General features: G+C 49.2%; 2 protein-coding genes across 2 annotated transcripts in view; one reads left to right on the forward strand and one right to left on the reverse strand.

Annotated features, from left to right (window-relative positions):
• LOC147646935 (uncharacterized) overlaps positions 1-23,759 on the forward strand; it is a 592,289-nt gene that overhangs the window by 243,814 nt on the left and 324,716 nt on the right. The gene's annotated exons all lie outside the window — the stretch shown is intronic.
• Positions 11,400-12,895, reverse strand: LOC147646944 (uncharacterized). The gene is made up of 2 exons (XM_086872805.1): positions 12,833-12,895; positions 11,400-12,646 (listed from the first exon to the last, which is right to left on the reverse strand). The coding sequence occupies exons 1-2, from the start codon at positions 12,893-12,895 to the stop codon at positions 11,903-11,905; spliced, it is 807 nt and encodes a 268-aa protein (XP_086728931.1). The 3' UTR covers positions 11,400-11,902.

Genomic DNA, 23,759 nt, shown 5'->3' on the forward strand with positions numbered 1-23,759 from the left:
TCCCATTCCCAGCTGATTTAAAATTTCAATTGTTACCTTTATGCAGGATGTTTTCTCTTCTGTAGCTGTCAGTGTATCGACATACTGTAGCAGCAGGTATTGTTCTCTCAGTACTTGCCCATTCTTGGTCCAAATCTCCAGCTTCTTAGCCAGCTGGCTTCCAAATAGGGTTGGACTGTTCTTGTATCCTTGTGGGAGTCGTGTTCAGGTGAGCTGAGTTTTCCTTCCATTTTCTGGATTTTCCCATTCAAAGGCAAACAGTTTCCTACTTTCTTTGTCAAGGGGTATGCAGAAAAAGGCATCTTTTAAATCAATTACAGTAAACCATTTATATTTCTCTTTTATCGAGAACAATGTGTAAGGATTAGCTTCCACTGGGTAAATATCTTTAGTTATTCTATTTATTGCTCTCAAATCCTGTACTAGTCTGTATCAGTCAACACAGAAATTTGGGCTCTAGTGTTAACTACAGAAGTAATAGGTGCATGTTTAGGACCCACTATTGCTGTAATCAGTATGTCTCCAGTTTTGTTATTTCTAGTGAGCATTTTAAATACAACTAACTTCCACCTCTCTGCTCACCCATGAGAGGCAGAGTTACCAGTTTCCCTGATTCTGAGGCTGTTTGGGCTCCACTCCCAGAAGCTGAGAAGGAGACTGCTTTGGCTCGCAGCCCAGAGCCTGTGGAGGTGTGCTGGGTTATACAATGGGGCATTCGATACAATGAACTTGGGACAGTGCCAATTAGAGACTACTTTACTCAACGATTAAGTGATAAGCCACCCATTATGTTTTTGGAGACCCCTTTCTTTATCTCTAGTGACCACCAATACTGGCGATTAGAGATTTGTTTTCTCTTTTCTGGGTTTTCATTAAGAGAACCAATGTATCTAACACCCTTTGCTTTCTCTGATTTTTTTCCTTCTGGGATTTTTTACAGGTCCATAATTTCAGTTTTCACAGGTAACAACATTGGTGATTCATAACCAACAATTAATTTTCTTTTGTGTATCATTTGCAAGCAGGCAGCTTTCTGAATATTTTTCAGTAGATGGTTGGGGGTACAAACTATAACAATAAAGTCCCCCCCTTTCCAAGGAGTTAAGCCCCTCTGCCCAATAATCTGTGTGCTGAGTTAGGGACCATGGGTTACGTCTGTCTCCTGTTGTTAAGAAGACCTCATGTCCCAGTGCCCACTAGATTCCCGTTCTCTCAATCGAATTTGATCACCTCCAGTTAGAGACACTCAGAATACATATTCTGTCTCTGACTCGTGAGGGAGACGCCCATATTTCCTCTTTTTTCTTTTTTTTTCTATTTTTTTTTTCCACTTTTTTCTTTTTTTCCTTTTATTTTTTTCCCTTTTTCTATTTTTAGTGGTTATGTGCAGATCAAGATCCTTATCATTGATATATTCTGTTTTAATTAAAGGTTTCAAACTAGGACAGCAGTGTTCCCCACAATTTTATCCCAGTTAGATCTTTTTGAGGGTAAATTTGATTAATGAGAGGGGTTTCCCTCTCTTGTTTCCTTTAGCAAGTCAGCATTTTTTGAATTTTTATCATGGAGGGCTACTCACAACAGATTGATCTTACTCCTTTCTTCATCCAATTGTTTTTGCAAAATTTTAACTAGGTTTTGGAGGGAGTCTATTGTAGTTCTTTCCTTACTTCTTTACTTACAGTGAGTTTCTATAGCTGCTGTAAGACAAGTTCCCAAAACTGAGCAGAGTATAGTTTTATTTTTGCCCAGTTTAAATTTTGTTTCATGTTGTAAAGAACATACTCTATCAATCACATTTGCCAAATTAAACCAATTATTGAGCACCAACTTTTCCCTCCTGGAGAAGGTCTGGCATTGTGTTTTGCTAACAGAGCATAACATGCGTAAAATGCAGCTTTAACTTCTGCACTGCCGTTTTCAGTCATTTTTACAGAGGGAAAAACCACTACAGGGAGGTATCAACTTAAATTATACACATACACACACAACTTTTTGCTTCCCTGTATGGGTACAAAGAACAAATCTGCTTGGGAGGCACTCCTTCAGTTTAAAATTCTGGTTGTCTCTTTGCTACACCAAGCTGTCAAAATTCATACACACAACAACAAAAACAATCCAGCCCTTTTGCACTAAGAGATCTTTTGTGAAATTCTGCAGACAGAGCCCTCAAGTGAGTGTGGGGTGCTTTTCACCTCAGTGTGTGCAGTTTGTGGGAAATTCAAGTTGCCCCCCTTGCTTTCCAGACACCGCTGACTCTTTGGGAGTGTCAGGCTGGGTGCAACTGGAGCAAAACGTCCTTCCCCTAATACAGACTGCACAACAAACCTGCAACCCCTTCTGTCTGTCAGAAATCCTGTCCGTGACTCCAGTTTAAATGCCACGATTCGCTAACGCGAGTGGGACTCGTGAGAGGTTCGTTTGATCTCAGAGTGCAAAAAGGACACAAGGGATTTCAGTTTAAATCATAACAACAATAATGTACCTTTATTTTAGTGCCAACAACAAGGGTTATGCAATAGAAGAGAGAGAGAGAGATGAGGAAAACAAAGTAAAGAAAGAGAGAAGAGGTTATAGCTACCAACAGATGAGATGGGGTTGCTGGGGTCTTTTTCTGTGGGAGATCTGGCCGAAATTATCTTAGTCTTATGTAATTCTTCCCCAAAGTCACCTTGTTTCCAATGTGCTAATAAGCACCCCAAAGGAGAAGTACCTGGTATGGGAGCATAGCAGCCCAAAACCCTTCTCCATGTTGCAACTACAATGCACCAAATGCCGAACCTGCGACGCTTTCGCAGGCGTCTTATGGACAGCGCCTAGGCAATACCAACGGGAATTCCTTTAGCCCAACCACGTGCAGCTTTCACTGTGTCTAACTGGCAGGCACCCAAACCAAAATAAAGCACCTTACCTTTCTCTCCTAAGGATGTTGTGAGCAGCAGAGACGGTCGCAGCTGATGGGTTCCCTGAGAATCCCTCGGTGCCGGCTGGAGCATGATTGGGTCACGAGTTTGCTCAGCAGCACTCACAAGGTCCCATCTGGGGTCGCCAAAATGTTAGTGTTCAGGAACACACATCATCACAGAATGATTAAATGAAGGTGCTTTATTGAAGAGCTCTGGGTGTCAGGGGTACACATACCCAAATCTCACCAGATTTGGTTTTGAGTTGAATGTGTTTTATACTCTATCGTTATATAACTTACATATTAATTATTAAACTTACATTGTTCTATTGTAAGCATTGTTTTTACCCAAGCATAAACTTCTCGTGATTCCCCCCAGCCCCCTAACATTGTTCCTTATGTTCTTTAAACTATAATTATATCTAATCACATCTAACAATTGTATCATTTATCATCTACTGACTACACAGGTACAGTTTGACCTGATCTTTAGCAAGCACAAGGCCTAACATTTCCCAGGGCCTACTTTTCCCAGGGCTTTCCAAACCTAACTTTCTTTCTAAGTCTCTGAATTTTCTAATATTTTAGAACCTTTTACTATCATCCACACTGCAGCCTTGAGCTCCTGGTACCTCAGACTGTAGATGAGGGGGTTCAGGCCTGGAGGCACCATCAAGTACAGAACTGGCACTGCCAGATCCAGGGATGGGGAGGAGATAGAGGGGGGCTTCAGGTAGGCAAATGCTGCAGTGCTGAGGAACAGGGAGAGCACGGCCAGGTGAGGGAGGCAGGTGGAAAAGGCTTTGTGCCGTCCCTGCTCAGAGGAGATCCTCAGCACAGCCCTGAAGATCTGCACGTAGGAGAAAATGAACACAAAACAACCTAAAGTTGAACACACACCAACAGCAAGAAGGAAAATTTCCCTGAGATAGGATTTGGAGCAGGAGAGCTTGGGGATCTGGGGCACCTCACAGAAGAACTGGCCCAGGGCATTGCCCTGGCACAGGGGGAGGGAAAATGTATTGGCTGTATGCAGCAGTGAATAGAGAAAGCCACTGGCCCAGGCAGCTGCTGCCATGTGGGCACAAGCTCTGCTGCCCAGGAGGGTCTTGTAGTGCAGGGGTTTGCAGATGGACATGTAGCGGTCATAGGACATGATGGTCAGGAGGAAATACTCTGTTGCAGTGCAGAAAACAAAAAAAAATACTTGTGCCTCACATCCTGCATAGGAGATGTCTCTGGTGTCCCAGAGGGAATTGTGCATGGCTTTGGGCACAGTGGTGCAGATGCAGCCCAGGTCGCTGAGGGACAGGTTGAGCAGGAAGAAGAACATGGGGCTGTGCAGGGGGTGGCTGCAGGCTACGGCGCTGATGATGAGGCTGTTGCCCAGGAGGGCAGCCAGGGAGATGCCCAGGAAGAGGCAGAAGTGCAGGAGCTGCAGCTGCTGCGTGTCTGCCAATGCCAGCAGGAGGAAGTGGCTGATGGAGCTGCTGTTGGACATTTGCTGTGGCTGGACATTGGGTACTGCCTAGAGAAAAGGACAGTGAAGAGTTAGGGTTGATCTGTAATAAAAATCAAAGCCATTTCCCATTCTCCCTCTTCTGTAACATACATGGACATACTTTTGTGTTTAAGAGTCCTGAGGTTTTCTTTATAAGCTCCTGTATATCTCTCCTGGTATTCTTGGATACCAAACCCTCTGCATTTCTGCATCTGCCACGAAGAACCGAGCAAGTTCTGTGAGGCAAAGTAATGAGTGCAGAGTGAAGGGAGATGATCTATGGTTTGACCTGTTCAGAGTTTTTCGGGGCTTTAACCTTCCTCCAGTGGAGTATGATCACCTTCCCATGTTTCCCTATTAAGACAGCTAGATATTGCAGAAAGCAGATGGACCCAGCGTAGCCCAGCTCCACATTTGTATCCGAGGACTCATGTTGCTCATTTCACCAACCCAGCAGCATTTTCACTGTCAGAACACCTCTGCCTTTCCCCACGAGTCTTTCAGATAACACAAAGATGCTCTAGGACAGGTTTGCATCCTGGATTGGAGCTCCCAGCTGTGACTGAAATCTCAGGGAGACTTCCAAGTGTCCTTATGATGGCATTGGATGAAGGGAGATCCAGCTCCTTCCCTGGCTGCACCGCCAGCCTTGCCCACAGCCGGGCACTGGGGACAGCGTCACCCTGAGCCAGCTGTGCCCCCTGCCAGAGCCCCCAGTGCTGGGCAGCTGCTCCCAGCCCTGTGCTCTGCAGAGGGAACTGGGCCCGGGGCTGCAGAGCTGCCCCACAGCTCTGCTGCAGCTCTGCCTGCACAGGAGGGGCTTCACACCTGGGAGCCCAGCCCTGAGGGCAGAGGCTGGGGGGACAGGAGGGAAGGGGCTTGTTCAGAGGTAGGGGCTGCACTGCAGGGGCTCCTGTGGACATCTCTAAACTCTCTCTGCCACAGGATTTCTGGGCTTTTGTTTTCTCTCATTCCCTGAGCTTCTCTCTGCTTCCTGGAGATTTTCCTCCTGCAGGTGCTTCCCTGTGCCTGATCTCTCTCTGCCAGCACCCACACACCCCAAATCTCTGTGCACTCCCCTTGGCCTGACAGAACCCTGCCTGTTTGCAGGGCTCTGTCTGGGGGCAGGTTCTGTTTGCAGCTTGGAGAAAGGAGAGCTCAGACTAAGCCTGATGGGTTCAGCAAAGGTAATGCTGGTGCTGTCCATGGGAAGAGCAGCTGAAAGAACATCAGGAATCTCCTGTGAACCTACTGATCACTAAAAGTAACAGTTTGGATGTCTCAGGCACTTCTCAAAAATTCATAATACCTTTAATATTTATCCCCATCGTCCCTGCAGTTCTGCAATAGTAGGAAACTGAGTACAAAGTCTTAAGAAATGTCCTCATTTTTATCAAAATGCTTGTCTTGGAAATATTTTATGACTGATCAGAAACCCTCAGCATGTCAGAGCTTCATGAGCATTCACCTCCCCTCCACCAGAAATACTCAGAGTTGTACTCACAGAGTCTGTAGGCACTGGCATGTTCCAGCTTTAGGAGATGCCTCCAGGAGCTGCAGCTGCATTGTCCTGCAGCCAGAGGCTTCCTGTGTCAAGGGCTGGCAGGGATTGTGCCCCAGGCACTTCTCAGCACCTTCGCAGCCCTGACTGATTGAAGCTCTCTGTGCCTCTGGGCTGTGCCCAGGGTGGCTGCAGGCAGTGCCCCAGCCCTGCTGGGCTGGCAGAAGAGCTGCTCAGCAAGAGAAATGTGCTTTTGAAGCTCTTCTTGGTTTCCAGGAGCTGCCTCTGTGCCAGGAGCCTGGCCCAGCTCAGCAGCACAGACACAGCAGCAGGACTTTAATGAGCCTCTTGGGGCTTTGTGCTGAGGCCCTGAACATCAGTCCCTGAGAGGGAGGGGAAGAAACCTCTCAAGAACTTCCAAGTCAGAATCCAACTCCAAAGTTTCTTTTCCTTTTAATGGGTCCCACTGAGGGACGTGACTGAGAAAGTGTCCCCAGGCCCCAGGCAGAGCAGAGAACTGGAGGCTCTGATGACAGATGGGGACAAAGAGAAGCCAAGTCCTGGTGCCCTGGGACACAGCAGCCAAAGCTGTGCCAGCAAGGGCTGTGAGGAGACACCTTGTCCTGAGGCCCTGGGGCCTCCTGGCACAACCCCAGCAAGGCTGGCCACTGTCACCCCCTTGGCCTGCCCTCAGCATCCCCCCTAGCCCACATGCCAGTGGCCTCAGGGATCTGCTGGAAGGGGTCCCTGGGGAGCCTTGCTCAGGAATGGCCCTGGGGGCTCCTTCATGCTCCCAGGGACTGCAGCTTTTTCAAAGGACTTTGGCTTTTGCCTTGGAGTCTCTGAGAGCTTTGTGCAATCCTGGTCTCCAATTATCTGCTGTAATTAGTCCCTTGAGAGGCTTTGTCAGTAACAACACTCCGTGGGGCTCATTAATGCTTCAAGGTACTTCAGTTTTTAAGGTACTTTCTTTTTTCCTTCCCACACTGAGTGTCTGAGAAGTTTGTGCAATCAAGGCCCCAATTATCTGCTTTAACGAGTCCCTTGGGAGCTTTGCATTGACACTCGGTGGGGCTCATCAATACTTTGAGATACTCTGGGGTTTTTCAGCTACTTTGGATTTTCCTTCCAACACTGAGTCTCTGAGAGGTTTCTGTGCAATTCTGGCCTCCAGTTCTCTCCTCCAAGGAGTCCATCAGGAGCCTGTGTTGGGGATGAATCTCAGTGGCACCCATTAATGTTTGGAAATACTTTGGGTTTTTCCTCTGACTTGGACTCCTGGAAAGGTTTGTGCAATCTCCTCTCAGGCCCTGAGGTTCAAGGGCTCAGCTCCAAATGCACCACGGGGCTCATTAGGATCAAGCAAATCCTAACAAACCATGGCTGTGCCTTGATTTCCCTCTGGTCTGGTGCAGTTCTTAGGAAGGTTTCCTACAATAGTTATGGAGAAATAGTTCAAAGAGCTTCTAGGAAGTATGTGTTCCTATTTTAAAGGGTGTCTTTTATTCCTGTTCTCTTTAGAGCAGATGTGATTGCAGCATTCAGTGATGGATATTGATCCAGGGTCTCTCCTAAGGAGGTCTGGCCAGGTCAGAGAAGCTGTGCCTTGAGGTCTGACCCAGTGTGGACAACCTTGTTCCACATTCCCCAGCCCCATCCTGTCTCTCCTCCCTCACCTGGGACCTGCTTTGCTCACAGAACTGGCTGCACTCAGGCAAAGAGGGGTTTTTCTTCTTTTATTGTAGCAATCTAAAACTTCTGAGTTTCCCCATGGAAATCAGATACCCTCCTCAAGTGTGTGCCAAGCCAAGGTGCCACCAAGGAGGTTCCCCTTCTCCAAGGCAGAACCACACAGGGAATGTTTCAGACACACAGGGAGTTCTACAAGAAACACAAACCTAGAGTTGGCTGAAGGCAGAATTAGAGCAGCTGCAGAAGGACAGACAAGCTTTGAACTCCTTGCAGCTGAAAGCACAAAGTGGGCTGTTGGGAGGTGTGTGAGTGAGGCAAGAGTGAGGGAAGGGAAATGTAGAGAGCCCTGGGAGTGTTTCTGTGCAGACAGGCTGTGGGAAAGGGCACTGCCGAGCTGCCCTGGGCCAGCTGTGAGAGTGGATTATCATCTCACCCTGCACTGGGCCATTGCAAGGGGCTGTTGCCATGGACACTGCACTGACCCCACTGTTGGGTTTGGGTGCCACAGCTGGCCTCATCAGATTTGAAAACTTGAATCAAATTATTCCTAGAGGTTTGGCTTGTTTAGGTCTTCTGAATGCTCGTGAGCCCTGGGGCACTGAATTCCTGACTTGAAGAGCTGAAGGCTGAACAAGCCTCTGGAGAAGTAAAACTCAGCACCAGCAGCCTCCAAGTTTCTGAGGAAGTCAGCAGCCCCCACTGAGGCCATCCCTGCCCAGAGACTGTGGGGGAATGGGCAGACAAGGAGAGCATCCCTGGGGCTGGGGAAGCAGAACTCAGAGGCACCAGCAGCTCCAGGTGGGAAATGGAGCGTGGAATGGGGCTGTGAAAGCCCTGCCTGGGCTGTGCCAATCAGGACAGACAAACCCTGACCCCCATCCCCCAGACAACTCTCTCAAGGACACATTTAAAAGGAATTACAATTGTTTGTGTCCTCTGAGTTGGATGCACTGGAGAAATACCTACAAGAAATTTTTTAGAGCTCTAAAGAACAAAATATACTTTACTGGCAACTTTAGAAACTCAGAGAGACTTTGTTAAAAGGTTTAATATGACATTCGACCAACAAAAAATATTTCTCAAAGCAATAACTTGGCTCATTCAACTATAAAAACTCTAAGTTTTTAAGTTTCTCAAAATTTGCAAGAGGATAGAAATAGAAGAAGAAGACACTGAAAGACAGAAAGACAACAAAACCTTAGAGAAGCACACACAGAGATACCAACTCCTGGATTCCAGCAGCGTTCAGATTGAAATTCCAAGAGGATGTAGGGTCAAGACTTGTTCTTGCCTTGTGGTCAGCCTTAAATTCCCCTTGGTCTTCCTGGGCCCTTTCCCCAGGTGGGATTTCCCATCATTTGGTCACTCAGGAGCTGGGCTGGGTGCTCCAGAGGTGGGTGTGGAGCATTGCCTTTGGTGTGCCAGGGACTGTCAGACACTGCTGGGCTGGGAGAGAGACTCTGAGGGGATTTGGGCTACAGGGCAGTGCAGTGCTGGGGTTACAGGGCAGGACAAGGCTGGACCTGCCCCTTCCTTCCCCACAGACAAGATGTTTCCAGCCAACAACCTCCTCCAGTCTCTCACAACAGGCAACGTTGGAGGTGGAATCCCAGTTCTGGCCATGGACACCTGGCTGAGAAGGTCAGTTCTTTTTCATTGGAGGGAAGTACAGAGCCCCAGGGTTTGGAAGGCAAGTGAGACATGGACATCAGGAGGCCAAGGCCAGCCAGACTTGCCAATAAAGGCAGACTTCATCTGGGAGCAGAATTTTCCTGGCAATATTCCTATGGGAAAACTGCTGAATATCAGGAAATTTGGAGATGCAATCCCAATTCTAGTTTTTGGTGCCTAGAGAAGAAGGACAGTTCTTTTTCATAGCAAGGAAAGCATGGAGCCCCAGTGTTCTAGTAGCAGATGAGAAGTGATCCTCAAGAGGCCCAGGTCAGCCACACAAGTCAGGCCAAGACAGACCTGTTCTGTGTTCCCTTGGTTCTATTGGGCCCTGCAGTGTCACAATGGTCTCTGTGGTTCCACAGGTCCCAAAATGTCACAATGGGCCCTTGGTCCCATGGAGCCCCCCAGGGTCACTGTGGTTCCCTTGGCTCCATGAGGCCCCATGGTATCACAATGGATCCTTGGTTCCATGGAGCCCCACAGTGTCAGAATGTTCTGCTTGGTTCCATTGGGCCCTGTAGTGTCACAATGGTCCCTTGGTTCCATGGGGCCCTGTGCTGGTGCATTCCCCCCTGCCCTTCTCAGGCCGCCGTGCCAGCTGAGAAATGCTCCTTGGGCCTGGGCCTTGGCCAACAGCCCCTGGGCTCAGCTCCTCTGCAGCTCATCAGAAACACTGTCTGCTCCCAGGCACTGCTGCTGCCCAAGCAGCTCCTGCTTGCTTCAGGAGCAGCCCTGGGAACTGTTTAGTTTCCCTCCATGGCACAACATCCCTGTTCTCAGCCTTGCAAAGAAAGCTGTCGATGCCAAGTGCGGCCAAGATGAAACATTGCTGTGCCTGAAGCCCCTCTCTTGGGGCCCTACAAACAGCGCTCCAAAAGGAGCCCCTTGCAGCTCTCCTGGGCCAGCCACCTCCCTCGGAGTGGGGCCTCTGTGAGCCAGGAACTCTCCCGTTTGCTGCACTCGGGGCGTCCCCGAACAATGAGAGAGCCTGGGCCGATCCCCCCACTCCTCCAGGCTCAGCCCTTGGCCTGCTGGGGAGATGCCAAAGCATCCACAGGGAGCATTTCGCTGCCCTGCAGGGGAATTTCTCACAGCTGCCTTGCACTGCCTCTTTGTGTCTGCGTGCACACACCAGTGCTGTGCCCTGGCAAATGTGGCAGAAATGCTGCTGTCGGAGGAGCTGCAGTGCCTTGGAGATGTGAGTCAGTCAGGCCTGTAAGTGAGGTTCAGTCACGAGGTCTAAGCTAAGTTAAATGCTGCTAAGTTTTGTTCTTTTCCTAACTTGTAATGTTTTATATATATATTATAAGCTAAGTTAAATACTGTTAAATATTATTCATCTGCTAAACTGCTAAGTCATATAAGTTAGGTTAAATACAGTAAATACTGTTCTTTTGCTAAATTGTGATGTTTGGGATATCAATTAAGGTTAAGGTATCAGTTAAGTCCTGTTAAGTTTGAGCTCTGTTTATCTTTTAGGCTGTATTCCTTTTATCCTTGCCCTCACTGTCCTTTTGTCACACACACACACACACACACACACACACACACATACACACACGGACACTTCTGGGTTCATTTTTGGTTTAGTTGCCTGGAATTTGTTTGGTTTTGTTGTTGCTTTGTTTCCTTGCTGTGCCTGAAGTGTCCAGTCAGGACTACAGTGACTCTTGCAAAGGAACTTTGTGCTGCTGGTGCTTAATATTAAATCTTGTTTTTGTTCCTTCCTTGCCAGGGATTTTTTAAATGCTCTCAAGCCCTCGTTTGCGACAGGGTGAAGGAGCCCTGGCCCAGGCTCTGGTTCTGGCAGAACTGGCCAAACACTGCTGGAGCTCAGACAGCCCTGGAGCTGGGAGCCTTCCCTGAGGAGCCTGTTCAGTGCCTCAGCAGCCTCGGGGGAAAAACCTTTTCCTCACATCCAGCCTAAACCTGCCCGGCTCAGCTCCAGCTGCTCCCTCCACTCCTGTCCCTGGGCACCAGAGGGAAGAGGTTCCTGCAGCCCCCAGCCAGGGACCCGCTCCCAAGGCTGCTGCCATGGCAACCAGGCCTGGCACCAGCTGGGATGCTCGGATTCCATGGGCTGGGCTTCATGAATGGGATTCCCCAATTTCCTGCTCCTGCTAAATTCGCGCTGCCGCTCACTTCCCTCCCGCCTCCCATGGAAAACACAAAAGGCAAAGATCCCAGGCTCGGATAAGAACAATTTATTGAGAATAGAAACAAGATAAGGAACTAACAGGAAGAGAAACAATTTGGATTACAGAAGGGATAAGACAAACTATTTACAGGGAAAAGTAAACACCACCTACTGGCTCTTCCTGGACATGTATTTCCTCCTGCCAGGAAATGACACCCTTCTCCTCTGGTGAGTCCTTTTCCTGCCCCTGGCAATGACCTGAGATGGGATTGAATATAATGACAGGGCCATGGCCATACCCTCACATTCTTTGATCCCAAATCATGTCATTGCCACAGGCAGGAAAAGGTACAGGGGTGTTCTCAGCATGGATCACATGGAACATGGATCACAAAGTCACCAGGTCACTTCCCAACATGGATCCTCTGGAGCTGGAGCCATGGACAGAGCTCTTGCTGCATTTGGGGCTTTAGCAGGGCTTGGTGGAGGCACTTACTGGTGCCTCCGTTGGTGTTTGATCAAGTGAGAGTGCCTGGAGAAGCTCTTCCCACACTGGGGACATTCGTAGGGCCTCTCCCCAGTGTGCATGAGTTTGTGGGTACTGAGGCTGGAACTTGGGCTGAAGCTCTTCCCACATTCCCCACATTCATAAGGCCTCTCCCCAATGTGGATCCGCCGGTGCCTGACGAGGGTGGAATTGTGCTTGAAGCCCTCCCCACAGTCAGGGCAGCAGAAGGGCTTCTCATCTGTGTGAATCCGCTGGTGCACGAGGAGATTTGAGCTGGTCTGAAACCTCTTGCCACACTCAGAACACTCGTAGGGCCTCTCCCCAGTGTGGATGCACTGGTGGATGATGAGTTGGGAGTTGCAGCTGAAGCCCTTCCCACATTTCTCATACTCATAGGGCCATTCCCCAGTGTGGATCATCTGGTGGCAGATCAATTTGGTGCTTGAGCTGAAGCTCTTCCCACATTCCAAGCACTTGTAGTGCTTCTCCCCATCCTGAAGCTGCTCATGGACCACCAGCACAGAGCCCCGGCTGGATCTCCGGCTGCCTTCCCTGCACAGGGTGGGTCTTTCCTCCTCAGAGCACCCTGGGATGGGTTTGGAGCCCCTCCTCCTGTGGGATCTCCAGGGATTTTCCTCCCCATTTGATTTTTGTGCTGTGGAGCTGGTCAAAACGGCCTCTTCCATGAGGTTCTGCTGCAGGTATTTGTCCTCCCTGGTCTCCATCCTCTGCTCCTTGTCTGGGGGAGGAAAGACAAGGAGAGAATAAAATTTGCCTCCATGCCAGAGGGAAGGGGAAGGAGATCCCCCCAGTGCGTCCCCAGCAGGACGGTGTCGGCAGCGGGGTTGTCCTGCAGCTGGGGGCCATGCTGGGCTGGGAGATGGAGCAGCAGAGAGGGGGAAAGGGGCACTGACTTCCTCCTCACCTGCCTGGGTGTCCCGGGGCATCTTCCTCTTCCTCACAGCCTCCTCTTCCATCTGGACAAGGTCTGGGAACGAGAAATCCTGGTTTGGGAGAAAACAAGGAATGAGCACAATGAGTTTGAATGTCCCTTGGCCCAAGTCCCTCTCTAGAACCCACTGGATATCTGAGGTGTCTTGGTTTGAAAGGACAGGTGTTTGCTAGGGAAGGCAGAAACCTCCACGGAAATTGATAAAAATGTAAGCAACAACCCCTTCAAAATTCCAGAAACATCCCACAAAATCTCCTCCAATTTGCACACAATCGAAGAAAAATCTTTCAAAATTCTTCAAGTCTCGTAAAAATCCCTCAAAATTCCACAAAAATTCCATGAAATTCCACAAACAGCCCACAAAATTCCACAAACAACCCATCAAATTCTCAAAATCTTCTCAAAACCCTACCAAATTCCAGAAACATCCCACAAAATCTCCACAAATTTGCACACAATCTTAAAAAAATCCCTCAAAATTCTTCAAGTCTCCTCAAAATCCCTCAAAATTCAAGAAAATTCTACATCTCAAAAATCCCAACAAAATTCTACAAACATCCCACAAAATTCCCTTAATCTTCTCAAAAACCTACCAAATTCCAGAAATATCCCACAAAATCTTTCTAAATTTCCACACAATCTAAGAAAAATCCCTCAAAATTTTCCAAGTGTCATCCGTATCCCACAAAGATCCAGAAAAATTCCACCAAATTCCACAAACATCCTACAAAATCTCCACAAATTTCCACACAATCTAAGAAAATCTTCTCAAAATTCCTCATGTCTTTTCAAAATCTCACCAAATTCCAGAAAATTCCACAACATTCAAAAAAATTCCATAAAATTCCAGAAAAACCCTACCCAATTCCCTAGCTCTTCTCAAAACCCTACCAAATTCCAGAAACATCCCACAAAACCTTCACAAATTTACATGCAATCTAAGAAAATCTTCTCAAAATTGTTCAAGTCTCTTCAAAATCTCACCAAATTCCCGAAAATTCCACAACATTCCAAAAAACTCCATAAAATTCAAGAAAAACCCTACTAAATTCCCTAACTCTTCTCAAAACCCTACCAAATTCCAGAAACTTCTCACAAAATCTCCACAAATTTCCACAAAATTCTGGAAACATTCCTCAAAATTCCAGAAAAGTCTTCTCAAAACCCTACCAAATTTCCTAAATCCTCTCAAAACCCTACCAAATTCCAGAAACATCCCACAAAGTCTCCTCCAATTTGCACACAATCGAAGAAAAATCTTTCAAAATTCTTCAAATCTCGTAAAAATCCCTCAAAATTCCACAAAAATCCCACAAAATTCCACAAATTTCCCACAAACTTGGCTCCTCTCCCTGGGTGGAGCATCTCACAATGGGCTGATGTCATTTTATCAGTATTGCAGTGAGACTCAATGGCCCATTACCAGAAGATATCCCCCTGGGGGAAGGATGGGTGGTGGGAGAGATAAAGAAAACTGCCTCACCAGGTTTTAACAGCTGGCCCATTAACAGAAGACATCCCCCCCATTATGAGGGATGGATGATGAAAGAGATAAAGAAAACTGCCCCACCAGGTTTTAACAGATGGTGATAAAATACATACTTTTGGTTACATCTTGCATTGCAACCCAAGACATGGGGTCCATAAAAATTTTACACCACCAAAATTCAGCCCTGAAAATGCCTTCCAGGAATTCCCCACCTCTGTTTTCTCCCTTTTTCTGTTCAGGGTTTACTCCTTGTCCCAGCTCCTTGGGGTCACGTGTGTACTGGGGGTCCTCTGTCTACTCAGTCCCTGACCTCTTCAGGCTGCTGGGAGTGCCAGGAATCTAAAAATTTCCCCTGTTTCCATCTCAACACTTAGGGATGCTGGAAGTTTTTGGGGTCCCAGGGTCCCTGCTCCCCTTATTCTCTTGGGGTTGCAGGGGGTCCGTGGAGACACCCCCCCCCCGCCCCTCTCCAGGCTGTTGAGGGTCCCGCGAATCGCGGCTGTCCCCCTCTCTGGGCTCCCCACTTTGGGGTCCTGGGGGTCACAGAGCTCTGCTCCTCGAGACTGCCTCTGCCAGCAGCAGCCACTGGGAACCCCCAATGTCCCCCCAAGGGGCATTTTCCACTCAGCTCTGGAGTTCTTCATTCTCCAAACATCCCCCCCGCCCCCAAAACGCAACCCAGGAACCCCCCAGGATATCTGGGCCGAGCTTGCCCTCCCCAGTCACCTGTGGGATGGCGGGGTGACGATCCCACGGATGGGAGGCTGTGAATTCAGGGAATGCTCAGCTGGGATATACTGGGCCTGATATCATACTGGGATAAGAAGCACTTGACTGGGATTACTAGGAGTGTCTGGGAATGGCTATGGACATGCTGAGGGCAAATGGGATATACTGGGGGTGTCTGTGACCATACTGGGGATGACTGGGAACACACTGGGAACAATGGGAACTGTGCTGGGGACAACTGGGACCCTGTGCTGCAGACAACTGGGAACAAGTAGGAGTGACTGGGTCTGCACTGGGTGCAACTGAGTGTGACTGGGACCATGCTGGGAGCGGCTGGGTGCAACTGGGATCACACTGGGAGGAACAGGGAGCAACTGGAACCATGCTGAGGGCAACTGGCATCCTGCCGGGAACACAGTGGGAGCAGCTGGGCCATGATGGGCAAGACTGGGACCATACTGGCAGCAACTGTAACTGCACTCAGGATGACTGGGAGTGGCTGGGAGCAACTGGGATCAGGCTGGAAGCACCTGAGGAGTGACTGAGAGTGACTGGGATAGACTGGGAGAGACTGAAACCACAGTGCAGGTAAATGGGAGCAACTGGAACCACACTGGATAATCATGGGAGCAGCTGTGCCCATGCTGGGGTCATACTGGGATCCCAGTGGAACTGACTGGGATCCTACTGGGAGCAAATGGAATGATGGTGGCTGTGACTGGAAGCATGCTGGGAGGATCTGGGGTTGACTGGAACCATACTGGGAGTGACTGAGTGCAACAGCTCATACCTGAGAGTGACTGCAATTGTACTGGGAGTGGCCGGGATCATCCTGGAAATGTTTTTCTGTAGATCTTCTGTCTTTCTGGTCTCTTTTTCTTCTCCTTCTTATCCTACATACCTGGAACATTTTTGGATATCTTAATGTTACCCAAAATCTTAAGGGTTAACACTTTTTAGGTTAAATGGGCTAAGTTAGTAAACTTAATGCTATGGTAAGAGTTGTATGTTCAGTTTAATGTTGTATTAAACCCTTTGCATAGTTCCATGATTGTCTATATTCTGCCAGTTAAATTTTGTATCATTTTGACCTTTTTGCTCAGTTGGTCAGAGAATGGTGCCAGCATCACCGAGGTTGTGGGTTCAATCCTTGTGGGGCTATTCACTTAGGAATTGGACTTGATGGTCCTTGTGGGTCCCTTCCTACCAAGAATATTCTTTGCATCTGTCCATTCTGAGAATATCTGGTTGGTGTTCCTCCTGTGCACTAAACTCAAGCACAGGAACCTTTGGTTACCACCAGAATTGAAGTGTTCTGGGGTGTTACAGCCCTGCAGGCTCACAGTGGCATCTTGTTTCCATAAGGCCCCAGAGTGTCCCACTGGTTCCTTGGTTCTATGGGCCCAAGAGTGCCAAAATGATCCCCTTGGTTCCACAACTTCCCACAGTGTCCCACTGGCCCCTTGATACCATAAGGATCTAGAATGTCACACAGGTTTATGGCATTTGTCCTTGCTGCCCCTCACATCCCACTGCTCCACAGAGAGCCCTGAGCCACCCGTGAGGGACAGGCCCTGCTGGGCCAGGCCTGGGCTCAGGGCTTGGCCTTTCTGCTTCCTCCAACCCAGCCAGGGCTTGCTCAGCATTGCAGTTCCCTGCTCAGAGCCTTTGGCTCCCGGCAATCCTGGCCTCCAGAATCTGCTCTCACCAGTGCCTGGGGAGCCTTTGGCAGTCCCTGCCCTCAGTGGGGCCGATTGAAGCTCTAAGGGACTTGGAGTTTTGCTTCTGATTCCTTGAGCAGCTTCTTCAGCCTGAAGGAGGGACAAAAGTGGATCAGGAAAAATAGAAGGAACCACGAGGTTGAGCACTCCCTGAATTCATAGCCCCCTACTTGTGGGATCATCATCCCCCACCCCTCAATCCGACAGGTGCCTGGGGAGGGGGAGCTCGGCCCAGATATCCTGAGGGGTCCCTCAGGGGTTGGGTTTTTTGGGGAGGATGTTTGGAGAATGAAGAACTCCAGAGCTGAGTGGAAAATGCCCCTTGGGGGGATACTGGGGGATACCAGCATCCCTAAGTGAGGAGATAGAAATAGGGGGAACATTTCAAATTCCTGGCACTCCCAGCAGCCTGAAGAGGTCAGGGACTGAGTAGACAGAGGACCCCCAGTACAAGGGTGATCCCCAGCAGCTGGGACAGGAGGAAACCGTGAACACCAAAAGAGGGAGACCAAAGATGGGAAACTCGTGGAAGGCATTTTCAGGGCTGAATCTTGGTGTTTGGGAGGTTTTTATGGACCCCATGTCTTGGGTTGCAATGCAAGATGTAACCAAAAGTATGTATTCTATCACCATCTTTTAAAACCTGGTGGGGCAGTTTTCATTATCTCCTCCATGACCCAACCCTCATAACTGGGTGATATCTTCTGTTAATGGGCCAGCTGTTAAAACCTGGTGAGGCAGTTTTCTTTATCTCTCCCACCACCCATCCTCCCCCCAGGGGGATAGCTTCTGGTAATGGGCCATTGAGTCTCACTGCAATACTGATAAAATGACAACATTCCATTGTGAGATGCTCCACCCAGGAGCATCCTGGGCCATTCCTGCCTAGATATAATCTGAGCATCAGAACACCACAGGCAGTCTTTCTCCACTTGTATCCCAGAGGAGAGAGAAGACACATCTACAGCACCAGAATTTCAGAGGTAAGCTACACCCTTCTATGGGATCATTGCTTCAACAGAACCACATATGTCACTCCATGTGAACTGCAGCCACCATTTAATCTTAAATTTGGATAAGACTGCTTCCAACACCCTGACCAACAGGGTGTCAGGTTGTATTCTGATTCTCTCAGTGAGTTGTTTTTTTGTTGGTTTGTTTGTTGTTTTTTTTTTTTTGTACTGCTGCATTTTCATTTTCCTTTCTTTAGTAAATAACTGTTATTTATATTCCTATATCAGTATTTGAGAGCACTTTGATATCAAGATTATAATAATTCGGAGGGGGTTGTTGCTTACATTTTTATCAATTTCAGTGGAGGTTTCTGCCTTCCCTAGCAAACACCTTTCCTTTCAAACCAAGACACCTCAGATATCCAGTGGCTTCTAGAGAGGGATTTGGGCCAAGGGGCATTCAAACTCATTTAGCACATTCCTTGTTTTCTCCCAAACCAGGATTTTCCAATCCCAAATCTTGTCTGGATAGAGAAGGAGGCTGTGAGGAAGAGGAAGATGCCCCAGGACACCCAGGCAGGTGAGGAGGAAGTCAGTGCCCCTTTCCCCCTCTCTCCTGCTCCATCTCCCAGCCCAGCATGGCCCCCGGCTGCAGGAAAACCCCGCTGCCAACACCGTCCTGCTGGGGATGCACTGGGGGGATCTCCTTCCCCTTCCCTCTGGCACGGAGGCAAATTTTATTCTCTCCTTGTCCTTCCTCCCCCAGACAAGGAACTTAGGATGGAGACCAGGGAGGACAAATCCTCACAGCAAAACCTCATGGAAGAGGCTGACTTGAGCGGCTCCACATTCCAGGAATCCAATGGGGAGGAAAATCCCTGGAGATCCCGCAGGAGGAGGGGATCCAAACCTATCCCAGGGTGCTCTGAGGAGGAAAGACCCACCCTGTGCCGGGAAGGCAGTCGGAGATCCAGCTGGGGCTCTGAGCTGGTGGTCCATGAGCAGCTTCAGGATGGGGCGAAGCCCTACAAGTGCTTGGAGTGTGGGAAGAGCTTCAGCTCGAGCAGCAAACTGATCCGCCACCAGATGATCCACACTGGGGATTGGGCCTATGAGTGTGGGAAATGTGGGAAGGGCTTCAGCTGCAACTCCGAATTCATCCGTCACCAGCGCATCCACACTGGGGAGAGGCCCTACGAGTGTCCTGAGTGTGGGAAGAGGTTTCGCATCAGCTCCACTCTCCTCGTGCACCAGCGGATTCACACAGAGGAGAGGCCCTTCCGCTGCCCTGACTGCGGGAAGGGCTTCAAGCGAAACTCCCACCTCATCTCCCACCGGCGCAGCCACAGCGGGGAGAGGCTCTATGAGTGTCCCCAGTGTGGGAAGAGCTTCACCCAGAGCTCTAACTTGACCAGACACCAACAGAGGCACCACTAAGGGAAGCCCTGCGAGTGCCCCAAGTGCAGGAAGAGCTTCATGTGCTGCTCCAGCTCCATCCCCCATGGGAGGACCCACGTTGGGCAGAGCCCTGATGACCCACGTTCCCAGTGATCTGTGTTAGGAAGACACTGGGCTGGTGGTCCTTTTGTTTTGTTCCGATTATCTTTTGATTCATCTTTATCCCTTTAAAACAGACAAAATTGGGGTAAAAGTCTATAAATTCATCAAAGGCATCTAGAGCCTCACATTTTACTAGTGCTTCAAGGTAATCTGGTATTCAGGGAAATACTTGGGGGTTGTGGAGCTATTTGGTGGAGTTTTCTCCAATTTTTGGCACTCAAAGCAACGAGAGTTTTATCTGTCACCTCAGAACCACTCAATGCCACTGAAAACTGCACAGTGCCACTCAAAACTATTGGATTCCACAACCCCTCCGGGTGTGATGCCTTAAGTTTTAGCTTTTAAATTTTTCATATTTTGCACTGTCTAGGTTTGTAGTTTTGAACTTCATATTAAGTGTTAGTGAGCTCTCTTCACAGAGTAGGTAGACAAAACAATTCCTTTTCTAGCTTGATACCCAGGACAATCACTACAAGTTGCAGGCTCAAAAGCATAAACAAGGGTGGACTGAAGAGAGAAAACAAGGACAGGACTTCATCATCTGAAGCTATAATTGGACCATGAACCCAAATATGCAGATGGACCTCAACTTACAAAAATGTGAGACCTCGTGATGAGTTGTTTGTTTTTGGTTTTTTTTTGACCATTTTTGGTCCATTTGGGGTGTAGCCCTGGGCAGGCTCTTGTACTGCCTAAGGTGTATCCTTTAAGGCCTTTTAATAAACTTTATTCTTAACTCTGTCTAGCCTCTGTTCTAGGTCATCCTTCTGAAGGCATCAGGTGGAATGGGATTGGAAGGGGATTGGGTGAAGTGGGATGCAGATCAGGGGTGTGACATGGGCATTGGGTGGGGCAGGATAGGTGTGATGGAGTTTGGGAGGTGTGAAATGGGGGAAATCAGGCTTGGGAAGGGGGTCTTGATGTCCAGCAGGGATGGGATGGGTTGGGGTTGGGATTGGGGATGTGGAGTGGGGCCTGCAATGAGACAGCCAAAGTTTGGGAATGATGAAGGGAAGGTGTGTCCGTTACTGAGTGAGTTTTTGGATATTCCACATTCCTGAAGAGATTTTGGGGTATCCCACATTTCTGAGGCAGTTCTGGGGCACTCCCCAGCTCTTGGGGGGTTCCTGAGAGCAGCTCCATGGAGCCCCATTGTCAGGGGTAGTTGCCATGGGCATGAGCTCAGAGCTGCAGCCAGAGTGCATTGCCTTGGTGCTGGAGAGCAGAGAAATGATGAATGGTCCCAGATATCTCCAGTGTGTGTCTGGGGGGCAGAACAAGTTCTGAATGGGTGGTGCAGTCTCTGCCCCAGCCCAGCCACTGCAGCCTCTGCTCCAGCCCCAAAGTGGCTGCCAAGCCCCTGGCACCCCAAAAACCCCACCTGGGAGAGGAACCACAGCAGGTGAGGCTGTGACACGGGTGTGACACTTGTTGGGAAGGTAGAATTAGAAAGAAATTATAAATATGACTCCTTAGCCAGAAAGGCTAAGGAAGAAATACAAATGAAAGAACAGTTTGAATAATTCAAAGAAGCCGGTCTGGTATGCCAGAACACATTCTTTCCCCCAGTAAAACTAAGCTAAGACCCCTCTTCCCAGCCTTATAAGGAAAGGTCTGAAGGACCCTGAGATAACTAAAAATATGCAAAAGCAGCGATTTCTATAGGTCACACACAAATGTTACTGTATTAGTATACTTAGAAAGATTGGTTAGTGAAGGAATAAAATATTCAATGTATAGGTTATATAAGCAACTGTAAAGGAGAGCTCGCTCTCTTGCTACGCTCTCTTGTCTCTCTTGCCTCACTTTTTCTACGCTCTTTTTCCTGCTCTTTTTACTTCTCTTCTTTATGCTCTTTTCCCAGCTCTCTCACTTCTGTTCTGTTACTCTCTTTCTTAGCTATCTTAAGTCTTGAACTCATGTATTCATATTTTACTCCCTTTTGTATTGTTCCCTCTGAGCCTGCTTTGAGCTTCATTTGCTGGCTCCTAGCAGGTTCTCTCTCTCTCCCACGCCCTGAAATAAACTACTGACATCTAACTCGATTATAGAGGTCTCTGCCGTGTCCCGGAACGTCCACACCCCGAAAGCGTCTCTTACAGACACTGACATGTGCCACAGCCCCGGAGCTCACAGCAGCTGAGATGGCGCTGGATCCAAGGCTGACTGTGGATCTCTGTCCCTCTCTCTTCCCTTGAATTCCTTTTCTCCAAATCTGTATAACTTGAAGTTGGATGGATTAGAGTTTGCTTAGTCAGTGCTCTGTGAAGTGCTTTACTGTAATTCCATGTCACTTTATGATTTCCCAAGTACTTCATTCTCTAAATTTTGCAAGTAAAAGTTTGTTTCCCCCCTCCTGGGAAGCTAGTTGTTTTCTCCCATGCACTGCCCGAGGGGATCGAGGTACCTCAGGTCCCTTTCCAGCAGGGGCCGAGCGAGCCTGGGGCACAGCACAGGGAACTGCAATGCTGAGCCAGCCCTGGCTGGGTTGGAGGAAGCAGAAAGGCCAAGCCCTGAGCCCAGGCCTGGCCCAGCAGGGCCTGTCCCTCATGGGTGGCTCGGGGCTCTTTGTGGGGTAGTGGGACATGAGGGGCAGCAAGGACAAATGCCATAAAACTGCAAGCCCTGCCAGCCTCCTCAGGGAGGGCCGAGCGAGGAGCAAAGACCTTCCTGGGGCTGTGCCCTGGGCCAGGAGGGATTGTGCCAGTGGAGTTGACCCTAAATTTCTTCTCCCAGGCAGCTTTAGGACACGGAACATGGAGAAGCCAAAGTCAACTCTCAGCTTTCCACAGTCTTCCAGTAGAATCCTGTGTGGGGAGCAGCTTGGGAGCAGGGTTTGTGTGTCAAGGGAGGGGAATTCAGAGCCCTTTTCTCCCCCATGGCCTAAGGATCTGCATTTGCAATGGCCCTGCAGCTGCCAAAGGGGCCTTTTTCACCCAGCTGAGAACAGTTCTGCTGATAACCTGCCCTAAACCTGCTTTTCCTGCAAATGTGCCAATGAAGCCTCATTTTTTGCAGCCCCAGGTCTTGTGCACATGCAGACGTGAAAACTGAAGGATGGAAAGGATCTGCTGGGAGGAGTCCTCTTTTTCTTGTTCTTTTAGTGGTTTTAATTTTTTAATTTTTTTTTAATTGATTCCTGCTGTCAGCTCTGGGCAGAGCTCTGTAACTGTGTGTGACACTGGTCTGTGGCACTGTGTGGGTGGCCAAGGGGACCTTCCCTGAGTTGTCTGCAGAGGAATCCACAGTAGCCCAGGCTGGGGGTGCTCAGTGGCCACTCAGTTCCACTGACTGGATGCAGCTCTGGACGCTTCCCTTGGAGCATCTCCAGGGAGGGAACGCTGGGGCTGCCATGGCTGTGGTGTCACTGCCAGGGGAACGCTGGGGCTGCCATGGCTGTGGTGTCACTGCCAGGGGAACGCTGGGGCTGCCATGGCTGTGGTGTCACTGCCAGGGGAACGCTGGGGCTGCCCCAGCTGTGGTGTCACTGCCAGGGGAACGCTGGGGCTGCCCCAGCTGTGGTGTCACTGCCAGGGGAACACCGGGGCTGCCCCGCTCCTGCCCCACCCCATCAGCTCTGCCAGCGCCTCCAGGGGACACAAAGGCTGAGCCAAAGGCTGAGAGTTGCACAAGAGGCTGAGCTGGGATCTGGGACCCATCGGGATCATGGAGTCCAGCCCCCGGCCCTGCACAGACACCCCAACAATCGCAGCCTGTGCATCCCTGGCAGCGCTGGCCAAAGGCTCCTGGAGCTGCGGCAGCCTCGGGGCTGTGCCCATTCCCTGGGGAGCCTGGGCACTGCCCCAGCCCCCTGTGGGGGAAGAAGCTTTTGCTGATCTCCAGCCCAGCCCTGCCCTGGCCCAGCTCCAGCTGTTCCCTTGGGTCCTGACCCTGCTCACCTGGGCAGAGATCAGAGCTTGCCCAGAGAATCCATGGCTGCCCCTGGATCCCTGGAAGTGTCCAAGGCCAGGTTGGACGGGGCTTGGAGCAGCCTGGGATAATGGAAGGTGTCCCTGCCCATGGCAAGTGGTGGAATGAGATGAACTTTAAGGTCTCTTCCAAGGCAAGGCATTCTGTGATTCTGTGATTTTGGGAGAGATGCTGAAGCTCTGGCTCAGCTTTATATCACCAAATGTCTGGACCCAGCAGCAGCCATGGGTGGGATCATCTCCTCCTCCCTCTCGCTGTGGATGTAACTCACCCAAGGGCAGTGTCATAAATGAAATTGAAATTTGGACGACTAGGTCTATTGGGTTAACAGCAGTTTAATAAGAAAAAAAAAAAAAAAAGATACAATTTAGTGAATTGAATACAAGAAAGCAACTAAATAAAAGAGTACAATTTAGTGGATTGAATAGCAATTTGATGTAAAGGAATACAATTTAGCAAAAGAGTACAATTTAGTGAATATATTCATATATATATATACACGTATAT

This window comes from Cyanistes caeruleus, unplaced genomic scaffold (assembly GCF_971803275.1).
Source record: "Cyanistes caeruleus unplaced genomic scaffold, bCyaCae1.hap1.1 HAP1_SCAFFOLD_76, whole genome shotgun sequence".
Classification (NCBI taxonomy): domain Eukaryota; kingdom Metazoa; phylum Chordata; class Aves; order Passeriformes; family Paridae; genus Cyanistes; species Cyanistes caeruleus.